The sequence below is a fragment of the Micropterus dolomieu genome, linkage group LG03, assembly GCF_021292245.1.
Source record: "Micropterus dolomieu isolate WLL.071019.BEF.003 ecotype Adirondacks linkage group LG03, ASM2129224v1, whole genome shotgun sequence".
NCBI classification, from domain to species: domain Eukaryota; kingdom Metazoa; phylum Chordata; class Actinopteri; order Centrarchiformes; family Centrarchidae; genus Micropterus; species Micropterus dolomieu.
In genome coordinates this window covers 20,630,285-20,650,210 of record NC_060152.1, presented here as the reverse complement: position 1 = coordinate 20,650,210, position 19,926 = coordinate 20,630,285, and the positions used below count along the sequence as shown (strand labels likewise).

The following is a 19,926-nucleotide window of genomic DNA, read 5'->3' as shown; positions in this document are numbered from 1 at the left end:
AGAATGCAACCCTCCCATTTTTCTCCCTCTAAAAAACTAAATACCCGTAAAGAATTAATATTACACTTTATATTTATACTTTATATATTTTAAGGCAAGTTTTTTATATTATTTGTGCTATGCATGAACAAATATATTTCCTTTTGTTTGCCGAAAAGTCTTTTACAGATTAAGAAGTGACACATATCAAGCATTTATGTAATTTTCTGTAGACTTATGAAACATTTTATGATTTCAATATCATGTCAATAAGCTATTGAATCAGGAAAAGTCATTAAGTGTGGAGATGATAAAGCAAGGCAATGTGTGCAGCACCCCAACTAGAATATGAGGGACACGTGAAAAACTTACGACCACGAAGGGACTCGAACCCTCAATCTTCTGATCCGAAGTCAGACGCCTTATCCATTAGGCCACGCGGTCAGATAAGATGTGTAGAAGACAAATACATATGCGTTGCATGGGATGCTCACACAATGGGCCTCTTCCCGGAACTAATTTTGTGAATAGGTCTGTTGTTAAATGGCTCGCATGAGTCATTTAACACAGCCATTTCCTCGTATTTATAATTTACGAGCGGTTCAGACCAGTTGCACGAGTCTTTCTTTGCAGGTACAAATATAGTTTAGCCTAAATCTAAATTTCTTTACTAAAATGCAAATAAATAACTAACGTTATAATAAAACTATTTGAATACGCTGTTCATCGTAACATCGTCTCCGCCACGGCCTTTTACGGAAAGGTCCGACAACTTCTTTTTACCATGTCAACTCATTCAGCTGCATCAAGGCCTGAAATGGCAGCTTTTGTCAGAGTGAACATCATCTGTTGTAACACCCGAGTGTGATATTACCTATTATTATTCTCTCGTCCATATTCGTGACTGTACATCGCCTTTTAACGCCTCCCATCTAAGCATTTGTGTATCGCTTTGAATATCAAGACGTCTTTAGGCGTCTAACTTCACGTCAAGCCCTTTTTATATATATAAAAAGGAAAAGGGATCCGTAATATATAGTCGCATACAGTTGTTTTAGTTTTTTCTGTATGTTTTCGATCAGCTGATTCAGCAAGGCTTTTACGAGTGTCCCATCTTTTTTTGTTGTGTTTTTTTTGTTTTGTTTTTTTTTCACTCTTGGGTCACATTCTGATTTAAACTGACACTATAGATCAAATCTCACCTTTGCTCTCTGACCCAAGAACAGCAGGTGGTATCGGGTTACAAAGAGCAATTCACGACCAGTGCTCCTGCTTTTAAGTGTGTGGTCAATCCCAGTTTGAAATACTTCCATAAGCAAACTTTAGAGGAAAAAGCATGAGAGATTTAGGATGGCAATATGAAAATATTCTTGCATGAGGTCTGATGATTTGGGGGATTTTTTTCCGACTGATATTTATTGTCTGGGTGCTCAAGATGACTGTTGCTGTGTGACAACTAAAACTTGTTCATGTGATTTGAGGTATTAAAATGGTATATGGCATAAAAACATTTTTGTTCTGCAGAAAGATGCAGTTGTATTTTTTGTTTTTATGTTTGAAGGGGGTAAAGTTTTAGAGTAGTTCCAAAATACAAAATGGTCAATTTTTTGTATTTTTAATTTTCTCATATCTGTCTGTCTGCCTTTCTAGTGAGGAGAGCAGTTTGGGTATTGACCACGCTGAGGAGATGGAACTGTTACTGGAAAATTACTATATGCAGGTAGTGCTATGTATGGAAGCTCGAACCGTTGACTAACTGTTAGATATAAAAATGTTTCACTTTTCCTTATTAATTATTAGAATAAACTAGTCTGTATATCAAGACCTGAAAACACCTTTTTGTAAATATTTACACTTATCTGTACCTTTTTACAGTGAGTGGTTCTGTTGATTGTGTTGACTGTTCATACTGTGAACTGCTCCATACAGGCTGAGGAGCTGGGGAACAAGACCAGGGAGCTGAAAGGGCTGATAGACGACTCTGAAAGTGTCATTTTCATTAATCTGGATAGGTACACACAAACTCACACATATACTGGATATACAGTAACGATCGCTTCCTAATGTACTTTCAATGACAGGGATGGGGGCCAATATACACGTTCCTCATTTGGATTTAAAACTGTATTTAAATCTGATTAAGGTGAACAAAATGTTTAATGTATAAATGAGCACCTAACTATTGTTTTCTTGGAACAACTGAACCTGTCCTTTAAGCTGACCCATGACAGACATATATATTTTAAGTCCTCTTAAGGTTTTATTTTCTTCCAGCCATCGTAACGTGATGATGCGCCTGAATCTGCAGCTGACGATGGGTTCCTTCTCCCTTTCCTTGTTTGGTCTGATAGGGGTGGCCTTTGGAATGAATTTGACGTCGTGTTTCGAAGAGGTGAGACAGCTTCTTGCTAAAGAATTGCATCACATCTAGAGTTTGCCGTTAAAAACTTGCCTTCATTTTTTTTTTATTCCCGTAAGCCTTTGCCTTTGTGTGTTTTGGACTGTTAAAAATCAGACATCTGAAAAACAAAACTTTGGCTTCGTATAGTTTCTAATAAGCATTTGTCATTTTATTTTACAGAAAAAAAATAAATTGATTTAATTAAAAATGGTTGATTGTTATGTCAGTGTGAATTTCAAAGAAATTTAAAATCATTACATTTTGTTTGTGGACGTGCATGCAGACGTGCTTGTCTCTTTTGTTGTTCTGTAGCCTTCCAGTGTTGCTGAGTTTTTATACTTTTCCTTAATGTGTTTGCCTGTTTGTGTTTACCATCAGGACCCTCGTGTTTTCTGGCTGGTAACAGGCTTCATGTTCTTGGGCAGCGGGCTGATATGGAGACGACTGCTGTCATTCTTGGGACGACATCTAGAGCCTTCAGTACCCCCGCTAGTAATACAAATTTTGGTTTTTATTAGATTCTTAATATGGTACCATGGCACCTCACATGGTGAATACAAGTCTTTAATCTCTATAAGGCCACTCCTTACCTCAAATTGCTGATATAAATTACTGGACATCATTTTCTTTAATTACGCCAGATGAAACAGTGGTTAAAGATTGTGTAATATGCTAAGTGTCGTTTCTTTTGAATGTGATACAGATCCCTCCAGTTTGGAAGAGAAGCATCAAAGCATCAGACATCAAGGCGGGAGTCAGATGATACTATACATCTGCTCTGTAAAAGGCCACAGACCTACAGACTCTCTCTCTTCAGCTTTAAAAACGATTGATTTACCACACTGGAATCTGATCCCTGAATTCTGTATATAGGTGGGAAAAACACCTCATTGTTTTACTCCCCCATGCTTACAGTAGAGGCTGAGACTGCATCCAAATGTCTGGAGACAACAATGTGTTATGTGTTCTTCTGTGTCCCCGCCATTTCTTCTACTGTGTTGGTGGATAAAACATGTGGGCACAGAGTACTGCTCTGTCATCACTGGTTTTCAAGCAGTGGATGGATATATGGGCGAGTGAAACAGATATCCCTAATAATATGATAAACACCTTACATGCAGTTATATGTTCCCTCATTTCATAGGTTAAAAAAGTGTGTTTAAAGGATTACATCATATTAATTTGATTGAAATAAATGTGAACCAAATTAAGTCTATTGTTAAGGTTTATAACACGTTATTTCCTCTATCACCAGTATGTCTTGCCTTTGCTAAGCTGAGTAGTTACAGCAACATTGTAACACCAGTTAGACAATGAGGACATTGTCTAAACTCCTGAAACATTTACTGCTCTTAAAAACAAGGATTTATCAGATGATAATCTGGTATCTGATGTGATTGTCAACATAACTTTCAGGCATTTCTAGCAAAACAATGGGTGAGCTGCATCAGCAGTTATTCCTTAGTCTGAAAAAAACTTGTTGCCAGTTTGTTTTGTTTTAAACTTTACTGAGTGTCTCAAATTCACGTTTGCCCCCAAAATTTAAGTGTCTTTATTCATAAAGAACTTTCAAAAATATGTCTGAATGACTTTCTCCCGTTTCTATTTGTATAAAAAGCTATTAGTTTTCGAAATCTTAAAGGCGAAAACTCAATGACAACATGTAAAAACTTAGTTCAAAAGGAAAACTCTGTTTCATTCTGGGGTACTTTAAACCACAGCAAACTACTGCAAGTACTATTCAACATATGCCTTACAGCAGTGGTTTCCAAACTGGGTTTCATGATATCCTCAAGATTGCCAAATAAATTGGAGGGGTCTTTGGTTGAACTGGTCGAAGCTGATAGACTTACGCAACAAGTGACGAGGGATCACCAGAAGATTTGGCTTCATCTTCAGGGGTCACAAGCCAAACATGTTGGAAAGCACTGCATTATAGAACTGTGTATTTTATCTAACAAACACAGCCAAATACTTAAACTTTTTGTCGTATCTCTGTTTTATTTATTGCCTATAAAAAATATTTGTGGAATATTCCATTCTTTATTGAGCTTTTCTAACACTGCAAAACTACAAAAAGCTCTTCAGTGTCAAAATGAAAACAAATTAGTACAAATATAATTTTATAGTCATACATATTTTATTTCCAATATTTATAATTTTATTTTTATTTATTTTATTATAAGAATCCACCCGTTTCAGGCTTCTTTTATACAGTCTGTGGTTTCAAGGCACGTTTGTCAGTTTCAGCTTTGACATTTAAGAGTCTTCAAGTGTGAAACAATCTTAATTACATCCACTTGGTTGTGAAATAAAAACTAAATAACCATATTATCATTGTCACATACACAATGATTAGAGCCTAAACTGTGATGTATGTTCAGATTCCAGATCATCAGTGTTTTATAGTATATGTTTCATGTGTGATGGGGACTTTTTGAACGTATCATTAAGAACTACATAACCGTTCTAGCAGCTGATGTCTATCTATTATTTCTTTATTGATTAACAAGTGATCACTAAAATGTGCGTTTGTGATGACTGCCTGGATAGAATCAATGACGTTAGTAGATGATGTCAAAAAGCAGCAAAGAAAAGTGACATTTTCTCTCATAGATGTGGAATATTTTATATATATTTTATTTTTTATTTTTCATGGAAAAGTACTTTAAAAAAGGAAACTTTCATCACGGTAAATCTGTTTGGTACAAAAGAGAGTTATTTTGTTTTTAATATTTCAGTTTTATGTGTCAGAAGTGACTTAACAGTAGATGCTGTGTTGTACTTTTCTGTCATAACCGCTCTTTTGCACTAGAGGGAGTCATATTGTCATATAGTTAAAAAATTTATCAGCTGAGGCTTATACACTTCAGTGGAAGCCTCACTCCTTAGTTCCCTACTTTAAAAAGTACAATAAAAACCGTATGGGATACTAAAAAGGTTATTGAATTGTATGTATTTAAAAATGACTGGCTAACAGTTGCTGCTTACAGTTTTATGTAGGTTATCAACTTTTAATTTCCAAAGTGTTTCAGTCCTTTTTTTAGACCCTCAGTGACTTTAAAAATTTCCCGCTGGGGAATGATGTTATTGTCCCCCCCAACATTGACATGAAAAATCCGCCTTTGATCAAATTAATTCGGTAGACTAGATATCCTGTAGGTGATTTTTAATGTCCACACCGAGTAAAAAAAAGGCCTGCACTAAATATGTAATAAGTTATATAGCTGTTCTATAAATCAAAATTACAATCGCAATTCTAAAATCAAGAATTGGGCAAGGTCTATATGATAATCCTGCAGTCCTACCGTATAAAGTAGCCACTCTGGAGGGAAAGAGAAAGTGGGGTCAGAATGTTCTCACTTGTTATTTTTCAAATAAAACTAATCTATGTGCTGCAAAATGAGTTAATTTTATAATATAATGTAACATCTTTACATTATTTCAGAGTTTAGTAAAGTTCAAGGGGCAAAAAACCCTCAAGTACTCTTAAGAACTGCTGTACTTTACATCCTCTACAGTTTCTCATTCCTATCCAGAAGATGAACAATGAAGAGAAAGCACCCAAAATGGAGGTTTTAACACGCTATTTTCTGTCATCTTAAGACGTTAAAATTTGCCATGTTAGTGCTCGGGGGATTTTATTTTCCTTTTTTCTGCTATTCGGACAAAAAAAAACTGTAGGCCTCTGTTGGCGTCTGGTCAATGCATTTGGTATATAAACAGTTACTCTCATTCTCTACTATAAATCCGAAGATTTTTTAAAGTTTTGTAAGCCTCACAGTGGTTTGGTCCGTGGCCTACCTTGATCAGTCCTTTGTTTTTAAAGGTCTACTGGAGGGCGATGTTTTTGTTGTCCCCACCAACAGTGACATGAAATATCCGCCCATCATTTTCAGAGTAATGTAACCTACACTAAGGCAGGTAATTGTCTGTAGTTAAGGGCCAGGGGTGCAGGACTGGTGGGATGAAGGGGACAGAGTATGCTTGGCCCTCATGTGAGGAGGACCCACAAAGATACTAGAACTAGGAATTAATAGCTGTAAATGCGGGGAGGGGCCCATAGAGAATGCCTTTGTACAGGGTCCAGAATATTGTGCTATGCCCCTGGGTATAGCAAAGGGTAAACAGCCCTAGCAGAGTTCATCTCCTCATATGGCAAATTGAGAGTAAATGTGGACAGGAACAAAATGTGACAATCTGTTCCAAGGTTTCTTGGTGTGAGGGCAAAATAAATGGACCAGCATTTTGTTTAATTCTCCACAAAAAGTACAGATGATATTAATGTTTAAAGTTTTTGCAGGTGATAGTGGTTTAAAACCTGTCAAGACATGTCTTTGACTCTTTAACATGTCAAATTATCTTCTTATTTTTGGTATGCAGTGAAATAAAAGTCCCATGGTTTTCCCCCTAAAATGTTTTTTATTTCCCTTCCCTTTGATATAGGTCACACCCCTGTAAGGTGTGTGTGTATGTGTGTTTGTCTAAACGCCCCTCAGTGAACGTCACGCCGTGCTGACGTCATCCCGTATCCACGCTGACTGCCAGTCCAAACAACTTTTCCAGACGAGCTCCACATCACAACGCGTTGTTCACCGAAGTGCTGAGATTTAACAAAGTAGCCGAAAACGTGACGAGGAATAAGCGGAACGACATAATCTGGCTTTTAAGTAATTTATTTTGTTTTCTCACCTTTTATTTTGTCCCCCCCCCCCTTAAAAGTATCATCTTATAGGCTATTGAAGTTAAGATGAGGAATCTGCGGTTGTTGTTCCTCGTCGGGCTGGCGGCTGGATTCATCAGCGAAAAAGTAAGTAGTTTTTAATTGCGGTTTTATTTAAAGCATCGAGCAACCAACGGCATGTGAAACTTGAATGCTATTTGACTCAATAACGTTGACCATGTGTCTTTCTTTTATCTCGAGAAAATTCACTAACGTTAATTAGCCGTTAAGATACGTTTAGAAGAGTCAACCCTCCGCATTGTTTAATTTTGTTCAGTTGCCCCTTCTCTCCGTTTGTGTTCCCTTAAAATCATTGGGATTGTCTTTTTAAATGCCCTAAGTTACATATAATGTTATAATTTCCTAGCTTGTTCAGTGTTTATTTTTTTAACACAACATCCCTAATTGCTCAGCCTGGACTCTTTATTTAATGTTGGTCGTTGCTAAAATTGATCAACGTGAAAAGGAGCATAGCTGTTTTTTAAGCACAAGGGAATCTTATCTTCTAGAAAGCAACAGCATTTGAGATAAATACATTAGCGTACTAATGCGGGATTTACTATATTCATCCATACACTGTGGATTCAAGCCAAGTTCGGGTCTAGTCGGTCTCGAGTTCACACTGGGCCAAAGTCTGTTTAGCCTCTCCCTCAGAGCTTTTAACATTTCAGCCCAAACCTCCAGACCTGACCTGAATTTCTCTCCCACACAGGGCTTGGGTCAAGTTTGCAAAATGAAATGTTGCATCAGAAAATAATGAATATTTAACAGGGATGAAAATGGTAAGACTGACACAATCCTTCTTCCTGACCTGACAAGTCCAACTTGTCCCTAATTAGAAAAATCTCATCCTGATCTCATGACAGTCTCTCCCCTCCTCTCATGTGTGTGCGGTCTTTTGTAAAGCTGGATAACACCTGGAAATGACAGGCTAAAGCAGAGCTCTGTACATTGTCACAAGTGTCAAAATATCCCAGTTGCATGATTTATTGGTTGCAAAAAGTCCCAAATGAGAGCCAGAGAATTTTGCCACCTCTTCAGAAAATTGTGATATTTATGATTTATGGAGTGTATATTGTGAAAGGGAGAGAGCCGAAACCGAGACTGTGCCGCAGGTTATGTGTAGCAGGAACTGGCAAGGCAGCATCTATACTAAATACTGAAAGAGTTGTGGAGACAGAGAGGGAATAAGTACACTTTACTGTAATTTCTTTACCATGTAAGGCCCTGTGAGTTTTAATCTGAGAACAAGATCTATTATAAACAGATGTGATTACTGAAAAAGAACATTTTTAACTGTTAAAATTGTCATCTTGTAATGTGGGTCATACTCGGCTCTACACAGCCTTTGATTCCACTTTACTTCATGCTACTAATACACAGACCTCAGTCCTAAATTGCTGGGCGTGATGGTTTACGGTGTATATTCAAACTGTCTCTTTCTCTGAGTGTGGCTGTAGAATTACTGGTTAGTCAGTTGGTGATGTCGCACAGATCTGAAAGATGAATGTTGAAACAGGCTTTCGGTGTGACAGCTTGTGAGCCGGTAGTAGTGTCATTATCTGGCATGGTGACTCACGGTGAGTCCTAGCAGGCTAGTCCTGACAAGAATGTAAGTGCGTGGGATGCACGCAGTTTTCCACCCAACCAGAGTAAGAAGGAGGAAGAGTTTGACACCTGCTCTCGTTATTATTGATTATTCTCACAGTGCTTCTGAAACACACATTGGTGGTGATAGGGAGTCTCTTTTGTGCTGCTCTTTGCTCCACCACAGAGCTGATTAAAATCTTATCTTTTGCCAAATAGTGTATACTAAGACCTTTTTAGTTTTGGGGTCAGCAGTTCAAATAACTGTGATACGTATCTGAATTAAGGGCATCATAATACTCTCTATGTGTAAGACAAAAGTGTATATTGTGTCTCTTTCTGGATGTCAGTATCACATTTAGGAATTTGGAAAAAAAAATCTTTTATACCACTGTCTTTTTGGACAATCCTACCAAACAAAATTGTAATATTTCTATTTACCTTGAATTGGCTCTTTTTTCTTTTGTCTGTCAGATAAATGTTTGCCTCTGTGAAGCCGTAGGAGACTATAACTGCTGTTAAACAACTAAACGGATACATTCGACGATGAGGGGTCAGACATTTTATGACTCGTAGCCTTGGTCAAACATACGCCCCCTCAAACACAGCGTTTTGTGCCGCCGCTACTGCTATCTAGATGGTGATGACAGGCCCGCTGTGTACTTTTGGCTGTTACACAACCTCACTCTTGGCCCAACTGCTCTCTCATTATCGTTGACTTCCAGCTCACTGGGGGAAATATCTTACTTTAATAACTGTTAATCCAGAGGACACGCAAAATGTGGATTTGTTGATCAAACGATTTAATCATAATACTCCGACAAACAAACTCATACACCTTCCCCTACTGCCTGTTTATAGTGTTTTTATCACTGCAACCTTGTTGTTTCCAGAGAGCTGTCTTCACTCTGGGAAAGCACTGGGACAACAGATGGTTATATAAGGTCTGTGTGTATGTGTGTGACCTATGCACATATATATGTTTTGCAGATGCGTGTAACCTCTCAAATGATGGAAGTCTTCCAGTAAAAGCCTCATGCATAACTTCTTCCTGGCAAGCGGGGAGAAAGTGATGAGCTGATTTAGTATGTTACATTGTCTGTACATGTGTTTGAAAAACAGATTCAGACAGTTAATTCCTCTTTTAAGTCATTTAAATGTCAAACTTTCTCTGTTTGCAGCTTCTCATATTGGAGGATTTGCTGTGTTTCTCTGTTTGTTTTTTCATAGTAAACTGAATGTGTTCAAGTTCTGGACTGTATTTCCTGAAACTTTATTAACTAAATGATCCATTATGCTCATATCACAGTAGTGCCTAACCCTAACCCTGGGCAATAGTTCAATTATGATCAATATGATCATAGACCTTCAGGGGAGTGTAATGAAAATATGATAATTTTTGTCCTTTGTACAAATTTATGTTAGAGTTCTGCAGAGTGTCGTCTGATGTAATGTATATCATTGAATCACAGTTATTTGCTTTGAACATCAGTTGATTATTTGATGCGATTTGGGGCTGGGCAATATGGCTAAAACTTTTATCACGTTAAAAAATTTCATACCATTCGATATCGATAATTATCACGATAAATGTCAAATTATTATTTCTATCAAGTTAAAAGGCTGATTTTTGAAGAAATCCAATGGTTAGAAGAACATTCAAAACAATGAAGATAAAAATCCTTTTTTTTTAAATTATATACTTGAGTAAAATTTAGGAAAATCTTTTTTCAGTCCCTTTTTCTCAACAAAATAAATATCTTAATAGAAAAAATAATTGCCAATTTGTTCGTGATTCAAATCAATTAAATTAAACATTTATTGACAATATATTGAACCTTTTGTTATATTGTTATTGAGAAAAATTATATTGCAATAATTATCATTATTGATTTATTGCCCAGCCCTAATGTGATTGTGTATCCATCTGCCATATTGTTGTATTTATTGATATAGGAATATATCTTTATTAATGGAGATATGGATCTCAACCATAATGCCTATATCAATGTATGTGAGTGATTTTGTATAAGGTAGGTGGAGGTGGTGTGTTTTGCAAGCCATCAGTTCAGCAGCACCTGAGGTCACAGTAGGGCTAGTTGAGGCCTTAAATGGGAATCCTGCTCATTTTCAGTGTGTACACTGTGTTTCTCCTTCACTGGGACAATTCAGTTTGTACAGTTCTGAGACTTTTTCAAAGCTATCAAAGAGGCCAGACCACCAAGACCAGTGAAAGCCCAAAAACCTTCTTTGGTCATCCACTTGAATTAAAAAAAAATTAAAGACAAGGTATTAGCAAAATGTACAGCAAAGCCGTTATGAACATCACATTTGTATGTCTGCTGCTGTTCCAGGTTTTTGTGTGTGTGCGTTTCGTTTTGACAAGCACGGCATCTGCTTTTGTAATCCCTGGTTGAAGGCTGTCCCTTCTGCTATTTTAGTCAGCCCTGACACTGTGAGACTCTTCTGTCTTTTGAAAATGAATGTAAATGATTTTCTGTTTGGCCTTTTTCCCCAGAATGTGAACACAACATCTGGTTTATCTCACACTGGGGGTTTCTCTTGTTACATCTCAGTTAGCTTGAACAAAATCTGATATCTCCAGAAGTCACCATGGAAATTGAGCTGAAACATTTGTCCTAGCCCTTGATCTACAGAAGTTTATTGACACCAAAAATACGTATACATATCTATTATTAAAAAATATATTCCGGGACACCACTTTATCATTTCTGATGTCTTATTTGACTCTCATTATGTTCATCATTTGCAGAAAACCTGATCAATCAAAGCAGTTACCATCAACATGATTTGGCTTGGTTTGTTGACTTTTAAAGGGAACTTTCTTGCCTACTGATAAACAAAGGCACACTACCAAATGAAAGGCTAGTGTTGGTAGAGAAGACTCACACTTTAAGACTTGATTTCTACCTTTACATCCCTCAAGTGTGAATATTTATTGCACTAAAAGATACACCTCCTCACCCATCTTCTCCTATCTCACCAGCACCTGTTTTTACCAGAAACATACAGTGCTGTCCCTGTCTCTCTCCTTCTTTTCCTTCCCTTTTCCAGTCTCCCTCCTTCCTCTCTCTCAGCACCTGTGTTAGTGGAAGCATAGTATACATACCAGACATACTTCAGGTCTCAATGGGCCATAGTCTGTGTGTCTCATCGCAACCACTAACATCTGCTAAGCCTTTCCTTTCTTTTTGAATTTCTGACTCATTATCAGCTTGCTGTCTTTGATTCATGTGTGTTTTCTAATCTGCCTCAGCGTTTGTTTTATTGTTTTGTTCCGCTTCAAACATAGAGACGGTCATATTTCAAGTGATTAACTTAATCTCAGGTGTACCTTGTCTCTATGGCTAGTGTTTTTTTGTTTTTTTTTTAATCAGACTAGGCTTCGGGTGACCAGCAAAGCTGGGTTTTGGATTTCATCACTCTCCCCTGCATAGTGTTTGGGTTAATGAGAGGTTTGTCCTGTTTTTATTTCTTTTTTCTTCAATGTGTGTGTCCACTTGGCTTTGAAGCTGCTCTAGATCACCCTCCTCCTCATAAACACACTTAGATCTCTGCTGTCTGGCTCTGTGAAGCATCACAAATTACTGCCACAACACGTAAAATGAACAAGAAGCCAGCCTCCATCTGACTATCCATGTTACAGTATGGATGCAAGACACGCTCTGGTTAAACTCACGGACACCAGTGAGCACTCATGGCATATTTGGCCACCATAGGTCATCAGTTGTGAGAAGTATTGTCTTACTCCCAAACTGAGACATTCACATGTTTTCAATTAGTTGGAGAAATCCTCCCTTCCTCTGTCTGTTCGTATTTCCCAAGGGGGTAAGCCAAAGTTGAAACAGTGAGGCCTGCATGGACGGTCCCAAGTAGGCCCAAAAATGACGTCAAAACCCTGTGACATCCCGTCGCACATGAGATGTAACCGTATTGCTTAGATTATAAACTCTCAGTGAATGTAAAACAACTATTCGGCCATCAGTGACGATGCGTTGGTGTTTGGCAGGTGAGCCTCGTAGGTGGGCGGATTAAACAGTGACGATCCAAGTCAGACAAACGCACTGAGCCAAGAAACTTTTTGTTTGTGCAGCTACCAGAATTATGGTGTTTCTGCCGTTTCTCTGTCATTAAACCACAGTTATGCTGAGCGATCACGCGCAGTAGACACTTGTGCCAACAGGAAGTAGCCGTATAGTAGCATTTTACTGCTCTCCAATCAAACTAACGGGGTGGCTTCGTCCAGTAATATACTGTCTGTGGTATTTCCCTTCTGCTTTAATAATAGTATCTGTTCCTCTCTTCCAGCTCTTGGTCTCCTCCCAGCCATCCTTTTCCACAGCAGATGACCTGTACCTAGAGGGCCAAGCATCAGGTAACCTCCCTATAGATGATGATGATGATGATAGTGAAGACGAGGGCTCAGGCTCTGGATCCGGAAACTACGGTAAGGAGGCCGCCGTCTTTGTTTTCTAATTGTTTTGCTCTGTTATTTTTTATTAATGGATATGATTTTGATAGCAACTTCACATTACTTGTTTTAGCTGTTTAAAAAAAGATACAAATGGAGGGGTTTAAAAATACATTGTTATTTTTGTTGGGTAAAATTATCAAACAGTATATAATAATCATGTGGACTGTGATTTTTATTTTTCAAATCATGTGTTTTCCATTTCTGCCATTCCCAGTTTCCCGAAAGCATCTGTAGACTAACAATGGGACAGAGATCGTCTGCTTTTGAGAAAATGGGCCCAAATTTTTGTATAGTTACTGTACATCTGTACTGTACTGTAATCTCCAATCATGTCTTCAAAATGTCCTTACAGGCAGTTAGTTTTACAAAACATGCTTCTCATCTCATGTCAGACACATGAGCAATATGTGCACTGCAGACACACGTGTTTGTATATTCAGACACAGAAGCGCTCACTCACAGTGTACCAGATGTTTGTCCTGAGGTGATATGGAGTTAACCAGGTGAGCGCGCAGATGTCAGATTGACTGCTTTTATTGTCAGTGACTCACCTTTATGCCCGCAGTGAATAATGTGCTGGAACATTTAGCTTATTCAGAACATTCACTCACAGTTTAAACTATGATGTGGTTAGGGGCATTTCACCACGTAGTAAAACTCACAGGTTGCATTCCTCCTGTACGTAAAAAGGAACGGATAAACCTGCTGAGAGCATGTTTTCTTTCCTATAAAGACATGTATCTCCAAAATGTCTGAGAAGAACAGACCTGTTTTTAGCTCTGTGACAATTTGATTTTCAGATAATCAAATACATTTTTACATTCATGGATTAATCTTATGAAGTAGGAGAATATTTTCAACCCATAAAGTGAAAATTAATCCTCCATTTTATCTGGGGGGGAAATCAAAATAACAAAATCTGAGATTTCTTTGACCTCCGTTGAAGTCTAAAATAGTGCTAGGTTGAAAGGGCAATCGGGTCAAATGTGTGCTGATTGTTTCCTCTATCTCAGCTTTCAACGACTTCACAGACAACATGCTCAGGAGGATTTCCAACTTCTCTAGGACCACAGTCTCCAAAGAAATGGTTCCAAGTCAACCTCAACCCACAGCAGACTCTCGGGACAACCCACCAACCACAGCAGCAGACAGCAAGGATCCATCAACCACAGTGAAGGACACCGAGACAACACCATTCATATTCCCTGGTGGGGACAAAGAGGATGAGGAGGTGGATTATGCTTTTCCTTTTATACAAATCCTTATGCCATGAACCAAAGCCCTTGCAAGAATTGAGACTCCTAAAAATTATCTATTCTTCTTTTCCTGCAACATATAATAATAATAATAATAATAATAATATTTTCACAGAGTACCGGTCTCCGCTCCACCAGCTTGCCTCCCAGTGAAACTACTGCAACCAAATTCGGCAAAGACATCATTGTGTCCAAAGATGCAGACAAGGACAACAGTCTGGATAGGTGGGATGTCTCGGCGACCACAGAAGGCAGAGATGACATCCAGATCAAAGAGTTTGAAAATGAAATTCTGGCCAAAGATGGCCGAGGCAGCAGAATGTATGAGATGGACTCTCCCAAAGAGGTGACCTCGGAGAGCTTGTGGGAGAGGACGGAAGTGCTGGCAGGTAAGGACAGATTTCTACAAGGCTTTTCTGCATGTTTATTGTTCCCACATGCCTGGTTTAATGGGGTAATTCACTGAGATTTTGACAATTAACAGTATCTGAAGACTAAACACAAAGGTTTTATGATGAAGCATACATTTCTTGAGTTATATTAAGATTTTAATTTCAGGAATTTTATTTTTGTCTCAATTTTTGCAGCAAGTATCAAGAAAACATATTTTAATATTTCATTATGCCCTCTCCAGCGGTGATAGCATGTGGAGTGGTGGGATTTCTCTGCGCCGTTTTCCTCCTCCTCCTCCTCGTCTACCGTATGAAGAAAAAGGATGAAGGTAGCTATGACCTGGGAGACACCAAACTTTCCTCAACAATCTATCACAAAGCGCCTACCAAGGAGTTCTATGCCTGAACTGACCGAAAGGGACTTTGAACGGAAATCGATTCCTCACAATCAGAATTGAGAATCGATTGATAAACAACTGAAGATGATTCTTCTGAATGAAGTCTGAAGTCAAGCACCTCTGTTCTTCTGCAGTGCTCCTTACATTTTTTCCCTTTCTTTTTCTCTGTTCTACCTTCCTCCTCTGCTACCCATTAACACCTCTGTATATAATGTTCAGTGTTTGTGAGGAAGAGGTCATACGAGAACAAATAAGACTATTAAAATACATTTGTCTCATTCCATTCTGCAGAAGGAGTTAGACATGAAATACACGTCCTACATTTTAAGAGAGGAATCTTTTCTAGAGCTGAACTGTTCTAGTCCAGGTTGATATCACTGTGCCTTTTCACCCACATTACTTTTTTCTAAGGTGAACCACACACTGGACTTTGGGCTGCTTTAGACAAATCGATTGTCCCATTTAGCAGAGCTACAGCCTGAACTGTCCCAGCTCATCTTAACAACACTAAGGAAGTTCACAGAAACATGAATAGCCTTAACGCATTTTGAATGCTGTCAATAGGAATGTTACCACATATGGGATTAGTATTACAAATGTAGACCCTTTTTTCTTTGAGGTAAAATTTGCTGTTTGTAAACATTTGTCATTGTTACATTTCATTTCTTGTACGCTTTCTTTGCTGAATTGAAGATTTTCTTGTTGTTTTGAGGAATTAATGTTTTGTCTTGCTGTCCAGTATTGATATGAGAGATTTTGTTACTCTGCAGGTACATGTTTTTGTTGTTTTCTCAAAGATATTTCACACTTATATAACTGACCAAAATGTAAATGTGCTTTAGATGTCTTTTGGAAAATTATTTTTTGAAGCTTTTTGTTTTGATGTGTTTTGATGTCAAGAGATATAGCCATTTTTAAAAAGAGATTTTGGTCATTTCATTGTATTCATACAGTGGTAGCCTTTAGTAGGCAAAAGTCCCTCAACCTTGCATCGGTCCAACATTAGTAATATTTTCAGGACTATTTTATTTGGTGAATGTGTGCAGCAAGCATAGGACAGGTTTGCTAAGGTAGAGCCAAGTCTAACATCTATAATTCAGAAACCAAAGTGAAAAGTGACCAACGCTTTCTGACAACAGCCAAAGCACATTCTTTTCTGACTGTCAACTGTAATAACGGGTTTGAATATAAGGGACAGTGAAAGCATTTAGTGTTTAAGATTTATAGAGTTGGGGCTTGTTCACACAGCAGGGTTGGAAAGTTAAAAATACAATCAATTGTAGATGTCTGTTTATCTGTCAACTGTAATAAGCAATGTGACTGACTGAATTATCCCAAATCAGTAATTTACTTACTAATTGCAAATTCTTTTTAATTTGTTACAATGCTAATCAAAGCATAAGCATGTCAGGTTTTAAAAGTGTTTCCTATCAGTCTTTACCTCGACCAGCCAAACAAAGGAGCCTTTGGGGACTTAGAGTTTCAGTAAGGAGGCAGCAACGACAATAGGGCAGTATTCACTTTTGATTGGGTTTTACTTTTATACACCCTGTTAAATGTATATTTTTGTGCAAATATTGGGGATTTAAACTATATATATATATATATATATGACTATCTATGTAGATAGTCTTTTTAGATAGTGTCTCTGATGAATTTTAGCTACCAACTTATTATATGTCAAAGAACAATGTTTTTCACATCAGCCTCTTACTGAAATGGGGGGAATGTTGTCTTTAAGCAGATCTATTGATGGCCTTACAATCTTTATGAAAAGGTCCTTTTTTTTTTTTTAAACGAGCTTTGGTTATCAAGATAACTGGGATCAGTGATTGATACACACAGAGAGGTGGGGTTAAGTGGTTAAACTGTGAGTAGACCTACCCCCTGTCTACACATTCTCATTGAAATTACATTGGTCTCATTTGTTTTTGTTGTTTTTTTTTGCTCTGACTTTCTTGACTTTGAGTTTAATGTCTCATAACAAACGTTAAATTGGTATAGATTTGTAATGGCTATTTCTGTCTGTTTCATCCTGTGTCAAAGGGCACTGCCCCTATCTGCTTCAAAATTCTGTTGCAAAACAGTTTTTTGTCTGTTAACAGTTTGATTCCCTTCATGAGGCAACGTGAAGTCAGTGAAAGTTGTGGGGCTGCATTTATCTTTTGTCCTTTAATCGAAGCAAATTAATAGTGTTTACTTGATATACTTTTCTCTGCTATTATAGAAAATAATTTTAAAGCTATTCTAGATTATCTGAATGCAAACTACCTATTTGCTATGGCTAGAATAAACAGGACAATCTTATCACTAACACACTGTGACTTACTGTTGATTTGTTGGAAATTTGTTGGGCACTTCTTCAGTGCCTTACAAAACATCGTATACATTCATTTACAGTGCTCTTTCAGTGTCTGTGTCATGTTTTGACCATCAAGCTATACAAAAACACAACTGTAATAGTTCTGGGCTAGGAAAAACTGACATTTGGACAAATGTCCAACACAGACCATAACCATAGAGGGTTAAGACAACGGGTTAGCACTTGTTGGCAATCCAACAGGTGATGACACACCACAACCTTTCTCTTCTAGGATCTCCGTAGGTTTATACAGTATGTTGATGATACTATAATTTATATGTAGTAATTTATACTTGCTTATACTATAATCCAATGTCCGCGATAAACTTGGAGTGTACAGTATTTACTCATGGTCAAAGCCTGTTTGTGCCTACTTCTCAGTTTGTTTTGATATTTATGTTTTTAGTGTATTTGACAAGCCTTGGTTTAATTCAATTTCATTATCGGTTGTCCAGCCTTTTTAAAATACATTTTCATATGAATGCATTTAATGAAAGTAAGTAATAAGTTCCTTGTAAATATATTGCATCTTTAATTTTCATTTTGATCATATTTGAATATGAATTGACTACATGGGGGAAGGGACAACCAAATACCAACTTAGAGATAAAATGGTGACATAAGCATATGGGGTGGCCAATAGAGAACTGTGTCATGAAATGGTGTATCTGTGGGTTCACTGCTGAGTAAAAGATGTGGCTTTAATGCAATTCTAAAATTGTCTGTCATTTTTTTGGTTTTGGGGATTGGTTGGAGTATATCAGCATACATTCTTTCTTCACTCATACACACATCCACAGACATCACAACAAGACAGATGTATTCAATCAACAGCAACAGCACCCTGTCCTGACCTTTTAATGACCTTTTTCTTTTTCCCCCCCCTTTCTATCCATTTTCCTCTGACCCAAACACAAACTATGTGTAGTCTACTTATTGGCTGCTGAGGCAATAATTTTATTTTTCCAACCTCTGTGTTGTAAATGCGGTTTTGTAGTCAGTGTTGTGTAAGACCAATACTATAATATTTAGCAAGTCTTCTAATTGTGCTACAGATATTCACTGTGTCAATAGATGAAAGCTCTGACTGGACACACTTAAAATGAGCTACTGGTTAGGCCATTTAAATGTGCCAATTTTGAAAGGTGAGCTGCAGGTAGAAGCACTCATTTGAAGTTTTTGTTCCACTTGTTTGCAAAGTAGCACAGCAAAACGTCCTCCCAGCCTCAACAAACATCCTCTTACAAACGTAGGTGCCAGAAAACAAATATTTTCATACCGCTGTGTTAAACCAAGCAAGCACCATGTGAATGGAGCCAAATGGTCAGGTTTTCCAAAACCTGATGATGCAGAGAAGAGAAAACAAATGGCAGAAGAAAAAAGAAACTGGGGAAAGATAGAAAGACACTGAATGTCTTATATATCATTATGTTAAAGGCAAATAGTAAAAGTAAAGAGGTGTTAACGCCTGAACATTCATAATCTGTTTTAAAAAAGTAATATACTAAAGTAGTAGTTGAGTGTAAGAAAAGTATAAGTAAACATTAATGTAACCATCCTCACAGGGTGGGGCAGTGAATGCCAATGACTGCAGAGGAACGCAGAAGATTAGTGGTAGAGAAGGATGGAGGATGGAAACCACGGATAGGGATGTGGCCAGAGAAGTGCTGTGTTTTCTACAGCGTAGATACACAAAAGTTTAAGCACAGGACACCTTTTTGGCAACTAATGTTGTTGACAAGGAAATATGGAAATGTCAGAAGAAGACACGTTCTATAATAGTGTCGCATCAAACACTATAATTTGTTGTCTATAATTTGAGAATAAAAGCAGCATTGATAGGGAGTTAATTTCTGCAATGTAATGTTCAAAGTGCAATTAATACAGTTCATATTTCCATCTGTGTTGTTTCTTTCCATTTGTAAAATCACATCTTCACAGACTAGTTCAATAAAAATAACAAAAATGTTAGAGCTGCGATTACATTTAGCCCTTTATATTTAGTTATTTGTCTGCATTTAAGTTAAAGGTAGGGATGATCTATTTATGAAACAACAGCTGAAAAGAGTGTCATGTATGAACCTTCATTCTAATCATCAAATGACTAATGTGAAATGAGTAGATAATAATCAATGTTAAAGATCTGGCTTTGAGAGTCTGTCATGGTTTTCCCTAAACTACCTGGGGCTAAATCTTTGTTTGTTTTGCTAATACTGGCTTGCATGATTATAGAAATGCGTAGTAGTATAGTAACGAAATGCATAATAGCAGTGTGTTATTATAGTACTTCTATGGTTAAATGAAACAAACTGATCAAAACAAATTTTACCATG

The 19,926-nt window shown here is 37.5% G+C and overlaps 1 protein-coding gene and 1 non-coding gene across 3 annotated transcripts; one reads left to right on the top strand and one right to left on the bottom strand.

The window, feature by feature from the left end:
- Positions 1-350: 350 nt before the first annotated feature.
- trnar-ucg lies at positions 351-423 on the bottom strand. The gene has a single exon. It is a non-coding gene; the product is annotated as a tRNA-Arg (tRNA).
- Positions 424-6,890: 6,467 nt separating this feature from the next.
- On the top strand, positions 6,891-18,303 carry LOC123968647 (syndecan-2-like). 2 transcript variants are annotated; one of them, XM_046045513.1, is made up of 6 exons: positions 6,891-6,998; positions 7,116-7,190; positions 13,020-13,158; positions 14,199-14,416; positions 14,557-14,830; positions 15,076-18,303. In XM_046045513.1, the coding sequence occupies exons 2-6, from the start codon at positions 7,131-7,133 to the stop codon at positions 15,237-15,239; spliced, it is 855 nt and encodes a 284-aa protein (XP_045901469.1). In that variant the 5' UTR covers positions 6,891-6,998; positions 7,116-7,130; the 3' UTR covers positions 15,240-18,303. The 2 variants fall into 2 exon arrangements, with proteins under 2 accessions (XP_045901469.1, XP_045901468.1); XM_046045512.1 differs by having other exon boundaries at positions 6,920-7,190.
- The last annotated feature ends 1,623 nt before the right edge of the window (positions 18,304-19,926 follow it).